A 15,842-nucleotide genomic window follows, 5' to 3' on the forward strand; every position below is an offset into this window, starting at 1 on the left:
AACTTAAACTACTAAAACCAGGTAGAACGTGTGTAGAAATTATAATGAACCTAATATGTTTTAATAATTTAACATCTGAACTATTTTTCAATCACAGCATTTTCAATATAGTTATTAACAGTGCTATTTAGAGACTTCGCTGATTTAGAGGTCTCAAATCAGTGAGCTTAACATTCTTCATCAAGAATATGGGCAACATGGAATGATTGACAATGAAAAAAGGTGGGACTGTTGTTCCCAGGTTATAATTGGTACATTTACTATCAATATAGCATTACAAATAGTTTTCCAGATTGCATTTTGGCGATGCTAGTATTGGATCGCAACTGAGACATCCTTGTTTAATTTGTGTCCCGAGGCAAAACCATTCGAGAACCACTGCTTTACCTAAACTAAGTTTTATATGAAATTTTAAATATCATGTCTACCTTTAATGAATTCTGCTTTTTCTTTGGTGATAGACAACAAGGAAGAACCCTTGAGTTGAAGAATTCTGTCTATTTAGGTTTAAAATAGCCCATCCACCATTGGAGATGTCTTTTGCCATGTCTTGAAGCTTATTGTAGAATCAGCTCCACCTGTACAGTGAAATTCTAAGAAAGAGACATCTCCACAGTATTTTCTGCACAACAAAATATAATTTAATGAATTCACTTGTCACAGTTTGAAACACAAATCTATTTTGATATATAAAATAAAAGGATCCAGTACCCTCCATTTGTCTCAGAATAAGGCATGCAGTCTTCATAGAGCTTTGGACATGTAAAGCTACAGGGCATGTTACAGTAGGACTCACAGAGACATTCAGGTCATGTTACAGTAGGACTCACAGATACATTCAGGTCATGTTACACTAGGACTCACAGAGACATTCAGCCACAAGTACACACAGAAACGCTCGGAGTAGCCACTCTTGTCTTGGGGCCCAATGAACATTTATTCTTTGTGCACATAATGCGTAAGTATAGGTGGGAATGAACACAAAACACAACACCTAAGGTATAGTAGTAATTCACATTTATGTAGCAACAAGGTAGAACACTTTAACTGGGGGTGGGTCATTCAACTCTCCAAGCTCCTCAGAAAAAGTGGTTAGGTGAAGGCGGAATTCTGTATTATGTGACTTACTTTTGACATACATTTACACAAAAAATTATTAGTAGTAGACTAGTACATTGTTTGAAAATAGTATGTAGGTGGTGTGTAAAATTATGACTTTTTATAGCCGTGACTCTTGCTTTCCACCCTATAAGCACAGAGGCCTTTTTGGAAAAGATATATAAAGAGTGTAATCACTATAAAGGAGTTGTTGTATCATTCATTGGATTAAATGTTCAATTGAGAGTTCCACCAAAATACTACTACTCTTGTAACTCGCATATCCAGTAGAAAGTACAGAGAACTTTTTGTTTGGTGCAAAATCCAACTTTTGTTATACAATACACACAGTTTGCACTATATTTATCAGATACTTAAGACAACATGCCATCGAGGAAAATGTACAAACATTTAAATGATAAACCCTTCTGGTGCATTATAAATAAATAAAGGTGAAATATTGTAGTATTTCTACTTCCCTATGCATGCGGACATGTCTCCGGCTGTGAGAGTGGCCAGGTGGGGCAGAGGTGGAGTCACGGCTGTCGGGGCTATGGGGAGATGGAGAGAAGAGCTGTGCGGTGGGTGGAAGAAAAGTTGGAGTAGCAGGGCGTTGTCAAGGTGACGGGAGGGGCGGCTCATTACGCTTGCTGAGCCGCTTGCTGCGCCTCTTGCGCTCTCTGGCGACAGCCCACGGCTGTGATGAGGGCTGCACCCTTGCCGCTCCCATCCTCCGACAACAGGAAGTTGACGTTACACTTGGGGGCGAGCTCCTTCACTGTCTGGTGGAAGATCCGGGAAAAGCTGGAGAGACAGAGAGACAGGCACACATAGTCAGACGAGTATAAGGATAATTGTCTCTCATAGGACATATCACTGAATTGATGAAGCGGATTCATTACAGTTGTACTCAGAGTTCTATTTCTATGATATCTAAGTAGACAAGATGTAGCAGGTGTGAAATGTCCATATCCTCTGACGCTAATATCACACGTCATTATGGACATGCTTCTAATTTCCACCTTTTAACATTTTAAGGATGCTTTGGATTTAGTTTACTATGAGCTAACACTGGCTCTCCTTTTTTCCCTCTCCTTTCATCTCTCTCTATCCCTCCATCACTCACTGTGGGTGCAGTTTGTAGAGTGTTCCGTCCACCCCCACAGTGACGTCTAGGTGGTCCAGCGCTCTGTTCTCACGAATCTTGTCCACCACGCCGGCCATTCCGGCTCCGCAGATCTGAGCCGCACGGCGGGACACGGTGCTGCATACCTCCTTGACGATGATACTGTCGTCACATGTGCTGTCCAGACCCAGCTGCTGTAGGATGGCCCTGACCTGCAGCAAGGCCAGGCGATCGCTGGGGAAAGAAAGGGTTAAAGGTCAATCAAGAGCCATTGGATCACTGGATACTGAATAGTTACTTGTGCATACAGGTAGGCCTAATATTGGTTACAGTCTCATAAAGGTGTCTGTATCATATTCTTATGTGTTTGTAACAATGTAGATGCCACTGTTGTGAACAATTTGTAATTGTATTAAGTGTTGGTTCTCAACAGCGTAGATCATCTCTGTACATCCCAAATTACAACAGGATTCTTATGCACACCCCCAGGCACATATCCTTAGTTAATAGGGTCAAATTTAAGTACAGCGAGAGATTTTTTAGTTTAATCACATGTTCCCTACCTCTCTATCTGGGACAGGAACTTGGTCTCAAAGATGCCTCTGGTCTTCAGCGTCTCAGAGATCTTTCCACGGAACAGGAAGCCGCGCTTGGTCAGGTCAATCAGGATGTTCCTCACAATTTCTCCCAGGTACATGCCGCTACACATCTTCTCATACCTGAGACATGGAGTGAAACATACACAAAATTTGAGGCATATAACTTAGTTATTTAGTTAGACCCATCTTTCCTCAGGGAGTATAGTACAGTAGACCATCGATGACTCTTAGTCTAACATACCAACAATCAAAACCAAGCACCATTTTATTATGGATACCATTAAAGTATTTTAGAGTCAATAAAGGATTCTGGTTCAAATACGATAAAGTACAGATGCATACTTAGGCCAAAAAAACAACCAAAAAACACATTTCAACCTATCCTGTGCTCAGAGAGCCATTTACTAGTTTGGCTGTTCAATTGTCACCTCTGTTTGCCCTCGTTGAGTGAGTTCTCGTCCACGGCGCAGTCGTACTGCGTCCTGATATCATCCAGGCACCCATTGTCCCCGAAGGCGCCCCACTCCATGTTGACGCACATGCGTCCCTCGTTCCCCTCCACCGTCTCTATGTTCCTCATCTCCTCCATGTAACACGCGTTACTGCCTGTCCCTGTTAGAATGCACGTGACATCCCAGGTCTTAGGTCTATAATGCACGTGACATCCCAGGTCTATAAATCTGTACAGTATTATATGTATTGCGGATATACTGCTTATTACAATGTACATTACAGTAAATTATATACAATTTGGTATAAAAGTTTTAGCCATTAGCGTTGTATCCAATTTCATTAACTTATTTTGCATTTGATAGAAAAAACAAGGTTGTACTGTAAGTGTTGATTAAATTAAGTAGTGGCCTATATACCTGCAATAAGTCCAACCTCACAGGTGGGCTCTTCATATGCACACGTCATCATTGTTCCAACAGTGTCGTTCACCACAGCTACCACATCCAGATCAAACTCCTACACATATACACAACACACAAACAACATTATGCGTTGAACAGTACATTTGAGTGAGTTGAATTATACATTTTCTGCTTCACCCAATGCTTTAAATAGTAACCTCATTCAAGTCACCTTAATTTACTGTCACAACCAGAAAACAAACCTCCATTTAGAGTCATGCATCATGTCGTAAAGCAAAAAACATGATATTATTTTCAGTGTGAGTTTGGTGTGTACAAATGGTTGTTTTTCAATGAATGAACCACTTTTCCCCCCTCGAAATGTTAGTGAATGGCTGGTTCAACTGAAAGATGATATCAGACATGGCAACCTTTCAAATAGCACTCCAAGAACAATGCAACCCACTGACCCTCCACACACTCATTATTATGCAGAAGCTCAGACAGGAGACAGACAGGCATACACACACATACACACACACAATTGACAAAGAGATATCATCTTCCCATTCCCATTTGTAAAGATCCTGATTTTTTTGTTGTTTTTGCTAGAAATATAAACTCGCAATTTGGTCACAACAATGGTCACAAGAAACACTCTCAAGTTCATTTGTCTTATACTTTGCCTGTAACTATTTACAGTCATTTTTGCATTCTTGTTTATTACAATTTTCCCATGTTAATAACATGCTATTTAAACAATTTCTACACCTCTGCATTGCGGTAGTCCTGGAAATCCAACCCTAGGCAACACAGTGACTAGGGACTGGTTTCAGTAATTGACTCTATATGTTATAGATGAACTACGTCACTACCTACAGTACTTTGATTAAAAAAATATATATATTTTTATCTTGGCTCTCCAACAAATCATGAGGCAGTCATGCCAAAACGTCGCAATTCAAAACCAAAGCTTGCAGGAAAAACCTTTGCAGTGGTTTTAGTTCAAGTAGTTGATGCAAACTAGCAACTTGCGAAATACACTCATTAAAAATAACCAAAGGGATCTCCATCTTGCTAGCCAATATTTAGTATTTTCTTATTTTGCCAATATTTAGTATTTTATTCAAGCTAATAAAGTAGTGACGTAGGTAGTTACGTACTTCCTCTATGCCAAACTAGTCCATAATTGAAACCAGGCTCTAGTCACTGTGTTGCCTAGGGACAGGTTTTCGAGACTTGCATTGCGGCTCCGTTTTACCTGTTTTTTTTTCCCGAATCAATTTGCTCATTGACATTCAACTAATACCTACTCCATCCTCCATCTAAAAGGGTGAAATTAATAAAAAAGATACTGAGAAATATGTTGGTGTGTGATTTGGGCTGAGAACCCCTCAGAACACCAAGTCCAGAATGACCGAAGCACATTGAGTATAACTGAGTTACTGCAGCACAGCTGAAAGTTGCCAATAGAGACATTGTATATGCTACTAGCATATGCTCCTAATGGTAACTTAGCATGATATGCTATTGTTTTTTTATTTTTATATATTGTGGTCTGGCATTTTGCATTGTTGAATAAATTGAAACATTGTTACTTGGGATGGTATCAGTATTTCCAACCGCATAGAGTGATTTATTGTTGATAAATGGTGTTATGAATAAGATCAACCTTTACGTGGGGCGTTAATATTGATGGTGACTGAGACAATGTAGTGGAAGTTCAGTTATGGCGCATGAATGTAATGACAGTTCCACACAGTATTGCCAATTTAGCGATTTTGTTACTATATTTAGCGAGTTTTCAGACCCCTCCAGCAACTTGTATTGATAAAAGAGCCTAGCAACAAATTCAGCTACTTTTCAGGCTGCCTTTGGGGAGTTTTGCCACAAAGGATTTCTATGGTTTTGATAGCATTTAGCGACTTTTCCCACTCAAACTTTTCTGCCGCAAAACATGGGAGAAGCTGTCTGTGCAACAAAAGTCACTGCAATGGTGCACAGATAGGCAGAGAAGCACAATGGGAGGTGGGAGAGGTGGCGAAAACGCTATGTCGGGGACCGCAGCTGTGCAGGGCAAATTGGTGCTGTGACTTCGTCATGGCAACGGCCAAACGTCACCCAGCGACTTCTAGCGACAAATCAATGAGCCAAAAGTGATTCTCACTGAAAAATTGTTGGCAACTGGTTCCACACCAGTTATTTGATTCTACTCTGTGGAGTTATATTGTAGGGAGGTGTTACATATTATCACAGTGGTGTGACATAAGGCGTGGTGTCCAACCTCACCTCTTTCCTCTTGATGCCCTCCCGGAGAAGCTCCACCACGTCTTCACCCTCACAGTCTGTGCATTTGAAGCCTTTGGTCCAGTTCACAAGGATACCCTGAAAAACAGAAAAGGCACTTTTTGGTTACGCTACGATCACCTAGCTGGACGATATGGCCAAAAATCCATATTGCGATAAATTGCGTGAATTTATGCGATAACGCTAAATAGAACGATACATTTATAACAATGTACACCACCATTTTTTAATTACACACACACACACACACACAAATATGTATTGTTGTAGCGTCAATTGTCCCATTAACAATCACCCATATTAGCAAACTTATAGAATTTCAAACTTCACATTTCTCTAGTATAGGCTACTTATTTAAATTAACGATATCAGCAAAATGCCTTCGGTGACAATAATTTTAGGTTTATCGTCCCAGCTCTACGAATACTTAATACATTGACTTGATTTTCAGTGCATCCACATATTTTATAGTTAATTAGACACGACTGTCACTCTGAGAACGATCAATGAAATATACTGTGAAATGTGAATGTTGATCATAATTGTCAGTGATTCCATTTTTGGAGGATCTTGCATGACAGGATATATTTTGGGTTCTCATCCAGGGTAGATGTTAGCCAGCAGATAAACTACTCACTGCATCCAGGCTCTTCTGGTGGCAGGGGAAGGAAAAGGTGAAGCCCAGAGGCAGACGGGCACTCTTCATGCCCATGTAGTCCAGGAAGTCAGAGATGCAGTGCACAATGTGGTCAAAGAGCTGGAGGAAACGGTGGAAAAAAACGTCTTTAATCATAAGCTGACTGCATTCATTAAATTCTGAATTTAATGATTCATTGGCTTGATGATGTGCTGACTGTATTTATTTCAGTGCAGACAGAAATAAATTAGACTCAATTTATGGATGGAAAAATTACTAAAGGAAGTATTTGGACATTTGAAAACGGATGAATCATAATTCATGAATTGAGACCCGAATCGAATGGCTTTTGGCTAATGACAGTTAGTAATTTCAGATTTTGCTGTACCTCCTCTCCCGTGCCCTGCATGACCTCGATGGGAATGGCGTAGATTTTGTTGTGCATCTCCACTGTACGCCTTTTCCCACTACGGATCTTAACCAGCAGCACCCGGAAGTTTGTCCCTCCCAGATCCAGAGCCAGAAAATCCCCATTTTCTGTAACATAAGGGCTTATTAGCTAATGATATTACAATACCATACAAACTACCACTATTTCCATAAGACATTCTCATGCTTCAAATGTTGATTCTCATAGTTGTATTAATTGCTTGAGGTCGGTGACATTCATCTGCTGTTCAGATTAGGCAGGGCTATTGGGTGACAGTTCAGTAAAAACAAAGGGATTCTAACATGCAAATGCCCAAGGATTATACAAAAAGTACAAAAAGTAGACCAATTATGAAAGCACTGAAGCTTTTAAACTTTCGCGGGGGTCAGTCCCATTTTATTCCCTAACGGTTGAACAAGGAATTCCTCTATGGAGGAGGTAATTGAATTCCTGAATCGACTACAATTCAGATGGAACTGATTCCCGCCAACTCTGAATAGTGGTGAGAAGATATATTAATTCCTCCTTTAAATCCTTCCTTCTATCCATCCATCCATCCATCCTCCCACAACCCCCTCCTGTTGGTCACCTGTTCCGTCAGGCGTGCTGCGCACGTAGGTGGGCAGCATCTTGACAGTGGCTGAGTCGTGGGTCTTTTTCCCCAGGCCGTTCTCGATCTCTGTCCTCATCCTCTTCTTCACCTCCAGCAGCTGGGCTTTGCTCAGACGGAACTCGGCCAGTGTCTGAGCGATCTGGCGCGTCTGGTCGGCCAGACGATACGCCACCGCCGTCACCATGGCAGCACCCTTGGCACTTCCGCTCTCGGACAGCAGGAAACGGACGTCAGAGTCGGGCACCAAACGCCGCACCGTCTTGTGGAGACGCCGGGCATATCTGCAGAGAGAGGAGAAGGGCGGATGAATGGAAGAGATTATAAGCTGTTTGGATTTTTGTATCAAAGCCTAGTACTTGTCAGAGAAATGTAAATCTTGATATGTTATTGCATCATCACTTGTGGTAGAGACAAGCATATTCTTTGACACCTGTGGCTATTTTGAAATTCCCTCCTGTTCTCTTATTGTGTTCTTGCACAGAGGAGGTCCTATCGACCTCCAGTAGGATTGAGTACTCACTGAGGGTGCATCTTGTACATCGACCCATCAATGCCCACAGTGGTGCGCAGGCGGGTGACTCCCTTGTTGTCCTTCAGCCGAGTAAGGATACCTCCCAGTGTAGCTGCGATGAGGTTCGCAGAGCGGAAGGATACGATAGTGCACACGTGTTGTACGGCAACACAGTCCTCTTGAGAAGGCTCCACCCCAAGCCTCGTTAGAATCTCTTTGCATTTGGTCAGGCCTTCCTTGCTCCTGTCATGGGGAGAGAGAGGTCAATGGCAAGAATTTATGTAGTGCATGAGCTCTACAGCTCACTTAGCCTCAAATAACTTTTCATTGTATGTAATGGAGGTCATATAGTCCACAAAAACAATGGAGTTGTGTATATTTTCCTTGGAAGAAACTGTCCATGGTTGACCTCTTACTTCTCAATGGCTGAAACGTGCTTCGTTTCAATCTTCCCTTTTGTCAGAAGCTCAGGGGTTATCCGACCCTCGAACAGCAGTCCCTCCTTGGCCATCTTGACCAGGATGAGGCGGACCAGCTCTCCCATAAACATCCCGCTGGACATCTTCTCAAACCTTCCCAGACAAAGACACAACAGAGACACTGTCAGTTTATTTTTAGGGCTTGTAAACAAATACACAGCGTTACGTTCTCTGAGGATTTATTGTTATGTGACATGACTCTTCCCAGAGATTTTGTAAATACCTGCTTGGGTTGAACAATGTCTACACTGTTTTCTGTTTTATCTTGGCGGTGAGGGTGGCAAGCCCCTGGCCTGAAGCCCTATATATTTATCACTTGTAGTGACTTTTTGAAGCTTTTGAGGCTGCAAAAAGTGCCTGATTCAATGTACGTTTAACTGACAAATTGTACTGTAATTAGCTTTAGGTTATAACTCTGTTATAGAAACAACTATCAACACATATTCCACATAGCAGTCCTGAGTACCATGCAGGCTCTGCTGTCTTGACTTACAGCTGTTTCCCAGGGTTGAGGGAGCCTCGGTCGATCTCCCGGTCAAATTCTGTACGGAGGTCCTCCAGAGACCCGTCGTCCCCGAACGCCCCCCACTCTGTGTTGATGCACATCCTGCCCTCGTCTCCCTCCACCAGGTCAATGTGCCGCAGCTCCTCCATGTAGCAGGCATTAGTACCAGTACCTGAAATTATACCCAGCCTAGTAAATAACCTGTCTGGAGCACTACGGCAAGCCACAGGAGAATGCTGTGCCGCAAAATGGGCATCTGCTTAATTTTCACTTAATTTTAGAATTAACATGAGTCTACAATGCCACATCATTCTTTGCCATTGGCAAGCTGCACAGTTCTTTTACCACCATTTATCAATAACCCTTTTGAGTGTATGCGAACATACATGTCTTGAATGCTGTGTATTCTCACCTATGATGATGCCAACTTCACATCGTTGATCGTCGAACCCACAGGTCATCATTGTTCCGGTTGTGTCATTGACCACTGCCATGATGTCAGCTTCATAGTCCTGACAAATACAATATGTTTTCTAATTCTCTTCCAGTGGCACACGTGGTAATTCAATTATGGTTAAGAAATAAGAAAACTCACCCCTCGTTTCTTGATGGCCTTGTTCAGAAGCTTCACAACATCCATGCCTTCTACACCACTCACTTTAAACTTCTTTGTCCAAGTCACTAAGACGGCCTGTAACAGACAGCACTTTCTTTAATAAATCTGTCCTATGACCATCTAGTGTTAGTCTTAGCTAGTGTTAGATGGTGTTGGCTAGTCTTAGCTAGTGTTGGCTAGAGTTGGCTAGTCTTAGCTAGTTTTAGCTGGTGTTAACTGGTGTTGGCTAGTCTTAGCTAGTGTTTGCTTTTAAAATGAGGATTTTGTCCCCCAGGCAGGTACCACCCCCGCAGTTATATACTCTACAACAGAACTGTGCAAACTCAAACCCTAAAAGTTGTCTTATACTTAAATATAATTTAAAAGATTATGCCATTTATTATGGTTTCTCAACATCTCAAATAAAGCATTAAAACATTATAAAAGCATACATTATTGGAACCTCTTACCTCGTCCAGTTTGGTTTGTGCACATGGGAAGGAGAATGTGAATCCTACAGGGAGTTTTTTATCCTTGATTTTTTGCTTCTCCATGAAGTCACCAAGGCATTCTGCGACATGGTCAAAGAGCTACAGACATAAAAATAACTTGCATTGAGGAGTTAGACTGAAGCACGTAGAAGCATGTAGTTTAATTAACAATTACACATAATAACAGTAGCAGCAACCCAACCCTATTGGCTTATCAAACCCCTAATTAACAATTAAACTGGTTTGAATTGGTGAATCATGATGGTGGCCAGCAGTTCTTCAAGTCAGTCCTCTACTAAGACCACTCTGTAGGCCTATAGGTTACAGTGTGGAATGTTTTTTTTGTTTCAACCAATCACAATTGATCTCTCTCGTTACAGAATTGTTGTGGGTATCACGTTACTGTTGCCAACTGCCCTCTCTCGGGAGTTTCAAAAGTCAACAGATGTTAACAGTGTAGTGATGGGGGTCTTGATGTCACACCCACTTCATAGGACAAACAGATCCATACAACAATATTGAGTGACTGCTTTTATACAGAGTGATCCTTATTGTTTGACCCAGTGAACCTCTGATGTGAGTGAATGAGACTATAGGCAATGGTCTGGGAGTGTTTGGGCAGTTTTGAGGTTTTTTTTTTGTATTTGAGTTTGTTTTGTTGTATTTTTGAGGGTGTTTTGGTTTGTTTTTTGGTGGTGTTTTGTGGTGTTGATGACCTGCGTCCCACTCCCATGGATAATGTCCTCAGGGGTCTCGTAGACCAGGCTTTCCATCTGAACCGGCTGCTTCTTGTCTTGTGTCACCTTCACGCGCAGGATACGGAAGTTGGAGCCACCCAGATCCAGAGCTAAGAAATCCCCCTTTTCTGTCAGATTGGAGAAAATAAAATAAAAACACAGAAGAAAATACATGAACAACATTACCTATTTTCTAGTGTCTTTCAAGCAGCGTGTTACTTTCTACAAAATTCCTTTTAGGTGAACTGAATTGATTGCCTACCAGGTGCTATATGTCAGGATTATATGTCATTCTAGGAAGGGAGACAAAATCATACTCTGTCCTCAAAAGGTAAAGAAAGGCCTGTTTATATTGACACTGAGCTGATCTAATTACACTATCTGTCTGGTGTTGACCACAGAGCATTATCACAATCTGTTCCCTTGACCTGTCTGGAATGAAATGTCACTGAGCTGTATTGGATGGAGGTATATCTGATGGCCTACAGACTTGACGATGGCTCCATTTGTAGCTGCCATTAAAGCAAATTAGAATTATATCCTCAGGCTAACTAGGTAATGTTCTGTTATAACACTGTTATAGAGTACTGCTGTTCCATGTAGATTGTAGTTTACAATAAAGGGCCTGCAGTTAAGAGTTATCCACTGTTGATATTCATCTTTCCTTACACTGTAGAGAATACCATCACAGAAAATATATTGCATGTGTTGCTATCTTGTTGATCATGGCATTGATGGCTTGTGATTGGCCTGTGTAACTAAGTAAATTGTTGATAATACTTTTGCACACATCTCACATACTTGACACATATCAGTTGTCAGCTGTCACCATAGCCTCAACTTTGAACTTTGACTGAATCCCCCTTCCCGGACCCCCTCATGTCCAGTGGCTGAAAACTGTGGCTATTTATAACATGCAAGATGACAGGGAACTGCTCACGGCAGGCTGGCTTTATGATACGACCCCTCTGCAAGGCTAGCCTTGTTGGGCCTGGGGATTTACTGTCCACAGGCCGCTCTGTTTACAAACAAAGATAGGCCACCCTGGTCTATGCATAGGTTGGATGTTTGGAGTAAACCTCTTGACCATGCCCTCTACTATCAGCAGTGGGCTCTACTATCAGTGGCCTCTACAATCAGCAGTGGGCTCTACTATCAGTGGCCTCTACTATCAGCAGTGGCCTCTACAATCAGCAAGTTCAAAAGAGCTTTCTGACATTTTATTATCAGGCAACATTTTACATATAGTATTTTCCATCCTCTTCTCCAAAGTAGTAACTTTATGCTGGGAAGATTGCCTGGAGACATTCAACATTACATTTGTTAATGTAACCCAATACTCTAGTTATTTATTAACGAGGGTTGGGCATTTTAACTGATGTTGACAGGCAATCAGCAGTAAACAAACAGTGAACTCATCTCCTCTTTTTTTCATGTCTTAAACTATAAATCTTACCTGTAACTTTAAATTTCAACTACAACATTTACATTTTATATACTATAAACTGAACAAAAATAACCCCAACTGTCCCCAATAAACCCAACTACCCCAACGGTGGACCCCTGCATCATTTTGCATGAGCTCAGTGTCTCTGTATCTAGCAGTTGAATGATCAACGTCAGCGATATTAAATGTTATCATGCACTGCTATAGCACAGCTAATCATACTGACAGCCCATAGACACTCTAGTGGCCACAGAGAGCAATACTTTGCTCCTGGGCTCACAACAATGGCGCTAGGTGGCCATATGACCTGCCAAGTTCAAATACAGGGGCCACACAGTACACACAAAAAGCCTAATGTCACAGAATGGCACTGGCCATTTAAAACACCTCAGCACATTTTTGCAGCACAGATAAGCTGGGAGTGTAGTGTGCTTTAAAGTGCTTACAGTATAAACACTATTTTCTATGTAGTGTTAAAAGTCCAATAGTGGTAGTTTGGTGCTTTTACTGTATAGAAGTAGCCTGAAAGGACATGCCAGTAGATATGCAAGCTGCAGGTCCAAATGGGATCCATGCCATTATCTTATGATTATGAATGTATAGGTTTTTTTGTTATGCAGAGAGGCAGCTAACATCATCAGTGTGGATTATTTCCAATGTATATATTGCTGTACTTTATTAAAGAGATTGAAGGCGATATTATGCACTTTCCAATTTGTAACATATCATCCGAATTGCAGGAAAATTATTATTATTATAATTTTTTGCAGGATGTAACATATCATATGAAATGGATGACTTTGTGCACAATTTTCGGGAACACGTTTTGGCTCGTGAACCAACTGAGCCACACAGAACCACTATTGCATTGAAGTTTACTCTGTATTGACTTGACACTTTACCTGATCCATCAGGGATGGACCTGACAAAGGTGGGCAGCATCTTGACGGTCGCGGTGGTGTTGGTGTCGCGGCCCAGCCCGTTCTCCAGCTCCCGCCGGAACCGACACTTGATGTCATGCAGCGTCTCGTCAGAGAAACGCATAGAGTAAAGGTACTTGTCGATCTATAGACCACCACAGGAAAGAATGGATACAATATGTTATGATGATATGTCATCATGATACAGTATATACAAGGATTAGGGTCTTGAGTTTTACTGACCCTAACTATTATGTATCGTTATCATACTGTATATTACTCAACCAATGATGGAGTGCAGGTACTTAGCAATATGAAGACAGACAGACATTACAAGTTGTCATATTATTCCAGAGTGCAATGGAACACAATCCACAGGGAACAACTGGATAGGATCCACAGATTATTATATCATCTCTTGCAGTGGCATTAGTATTCACCAGTCGCTATGGGGCTCCAAAAAGAAGAGCTGAGCTGAACAATATTACTGCTGTAGAGCCGATAGCTGGAGAATGATTGTCCTGATATAAATAGCATTGTGCAGCCTTCACATAGAGACGAGTATGTGTGTGACGCTAGTAATTAAGTAGTAGTAGGCTACAAACGTTATGAAATGCACACTATCAGAGACCATCTGTTTTCATCACAATGGTAAGTATTAGTAAAATTTTGGGGCATCAAAAAAATGTAATGATTAAGATAATTTAATATTTTCATATGAATTGTAATATATAGTATAGTAGTAGTATAATATACTGTCATAATAATTGACATCATATAATATTTTGCTGAATCAGCCCTCGTACTGGTCTTCATCAGGAATGTGATGGTTAACTGAGCTTATTCCCAGGGGCCTTAACATTTTCACTGCTGTGGTGAATCACACATTAGCTAGCTACAGTACTAGGGGCACGTGCACATGCTGCACTACACGTCATGTATGACATCACAAATCCTATCCCACACTCCGTCAGAGAACGAGCCACTCTGTTTTTACTCAGTCTCTAGGGGATGTCACACAGGTCAAGTCAAAACCAATGGATTTATGAATGTATAATGTGTGTCCTGAGACAACTAGATGCTCTGATGCTTCTCTGACATCTACATGTCGTGCCTTTTTTCTGTTCTGATCTGAGGTCAACATCTGTCTATCACTAACGGGCGTGTCCCCTCCTATCCACGGGAATGAACGAGGAAATTGATTTGGTTACAGGCCTAGTGTCAGGGGAGGAGGATGGCGAGGCAAGGTGGGGGTTGGCACTTTAACCGTTTCCATGACGATGGAGAGGGCGAGACCGAGAGAGAGAGAAGAAGAGGGGGAGGGAGAGAGGAAGTGCTCACGGCTTCCTTCTAAGCAGCCTCTAGCTCACAGACACCTGTCTGCTTCAGACGCCCCGGCAACAGACGCCCCGGAAACACTCCTTAGTGATGAGAGGGGGGCTAGCATGCACTGCATCACGACCACCACCAGCTAGCCCACCCAGCTGGTACATCCTAATCTCAAGGACACACAGTGTGTTTATTAAAAACTGCACACTCCTGTTCCAATACTTACTGTAGACAAGACTAACCACTCATCAAAATGAAATCAGATGTCCGTCATGGCTTCCCTCCCAAAGCTCCATCCTCATCACATGTCCCAGAGGCATATTGATATGCAGATAGCATCAACCATCAACCAGTGTCCATATCTGTCAGCATTGTCTTCTCATGCAAAACTGACCCATTCTAGAGGGAAGAGTACAGTAAAAGTGTTTTAGTCACTCACCTTCTTAACCTGGTCATCCTTCAGCTCAGTGAAGTAATATGCCAGAAGCTGTGCCGCTATCATCCTGCCTGCACGTATGCGAGGGCTGTCAGCGACTGACGGGCGGAGGGAGGTGAGAGAAAAGGGAGGAAAGAACGCCCTATATCCAAGCTCTCTTGTCCTTCACTGATCCCTTGTTTATCCTAATGAGGAGGAAACGCAGGCCTGAGCTGCCCTAGTCCCCTTTGAAGAGAGTTGTGAGGTAAAAGTGCTAGTAAAACAGTGAAGAAGAAGAAGCTGTGCCTTGGTTGCACACACACAGGCACACACACAGTGTCTTGTCTGTGTCTCAGTGCTGTGGTGCTAGCTCTCCTAGCTGCTCCCTGCTAGCTGCCTGTCCGTTGGTGGATGCAGTGCTGCACTGGAATGGTGGTCAGCTATGCCCTGCCCCCACCGTACACTGATTGGCTGAGCCGGGGCTGCTGGCGGAGGGTATGGCAAGGGGAGGGGGGGCTGAGGGCTTCTCCTTCAGCTCAGGAAAGGAGGCGAGAAGAACGGGGGATAGGAAGAGAGAGAGAGGTGGGAGGGAAAGGGGGATTGCAAGAGAAATGGATAAGGGAGGAAGTGGAGGCTTGGTTGATACAGTATCCCACCCCTCTCCTCGCAGCAGCAGAGAGAGAGACATTGAAAGAGAGGGAGAGACGCCCGACCGGCATGTCTGCACCCAGGGGAGGACGTGCAAGTAG

General features: G+C 42.4%; 1 protein-coding gene across 1 annotated transcript; it reads right to left on the reverse strand.

The window, feature by feature from the left end:
- Positions 1–618: 618 nt before the first annotated feature.
- Positions 619–15,524, reverse strand: LOC129837207 (hexokinase-1-like). The gene is made up of 18 exons (XM_055903188.1): positions 15,118–15,524; positions 13,332–13,494; positions 10,962–11,110; positions 10,225–10,344; positions 9,755–9,850; positions 9,572–9,671; positions 9,148–9,331; positions 8,592–8,747; positions 8,185–8,418; positions 7,641–7,945; positions 7,010–7,158; positions 6,622–6,741; positions 5,967–6,062; positions 3,693–3,792; positions 3,252–3,435; positions 2,788–2,943; positions 2,225–2,458; positions 619–1,902 (listed from the first exon to the last, which is right to left on the reverse strand). Exons 1-18 carry the CDS (start codon positions 15,178–15,180, stop codon positions 1,740–1,742), a joined length of 2,772 nt encoding a protein of 923 aa, XP_055759163.1. The 5' UTR covers positions 15,181–15,524; the 3' UTR covers positions 619–1,739.
- Between the last annotated feature and the right edge of the window lie 318 nt (positions 15,525–15,842).

This window comes from Salvelinus fontinalis, chromosome 3 (assembly GCF_029448725.1).
Source record: "Salvelinus fontinalis isolate EN_2023a chromosome 3, ASM2944872v1, whole genome shotgun sequence".
Lineage (NCBI taxonomy): Eukaryota > Metazoa > Chordata > Actinopteri > Salmoniformes > Salmonidae > Salvelinus > Salvelinus fontinalis.

Bases quoted from the DNA above. Each gene is read 5' to 3' on its own strand.
- LOC129837207 (XM_055903188.1), bottom strand. From the start codon at position 15,180: ATGATAGCGGCACAGCTTCTGGCATATTACTTCACTGAGCTGAAGGAT. The intron at 9,851-10,224 runs GTAAGAGGTTCC...TGTCTGTTACAG, and splicing joins CACAAACCAAACTGGACGAG to GCCGTCTTAGTGACTTGGAC. The intron at 9,332-9,571 runs GTGAGAATACAC...GTATAATTTCAG, and splicing joins TGAAGTTGGCATCATCATAG to GTACTGGTACTAATGCCTGC.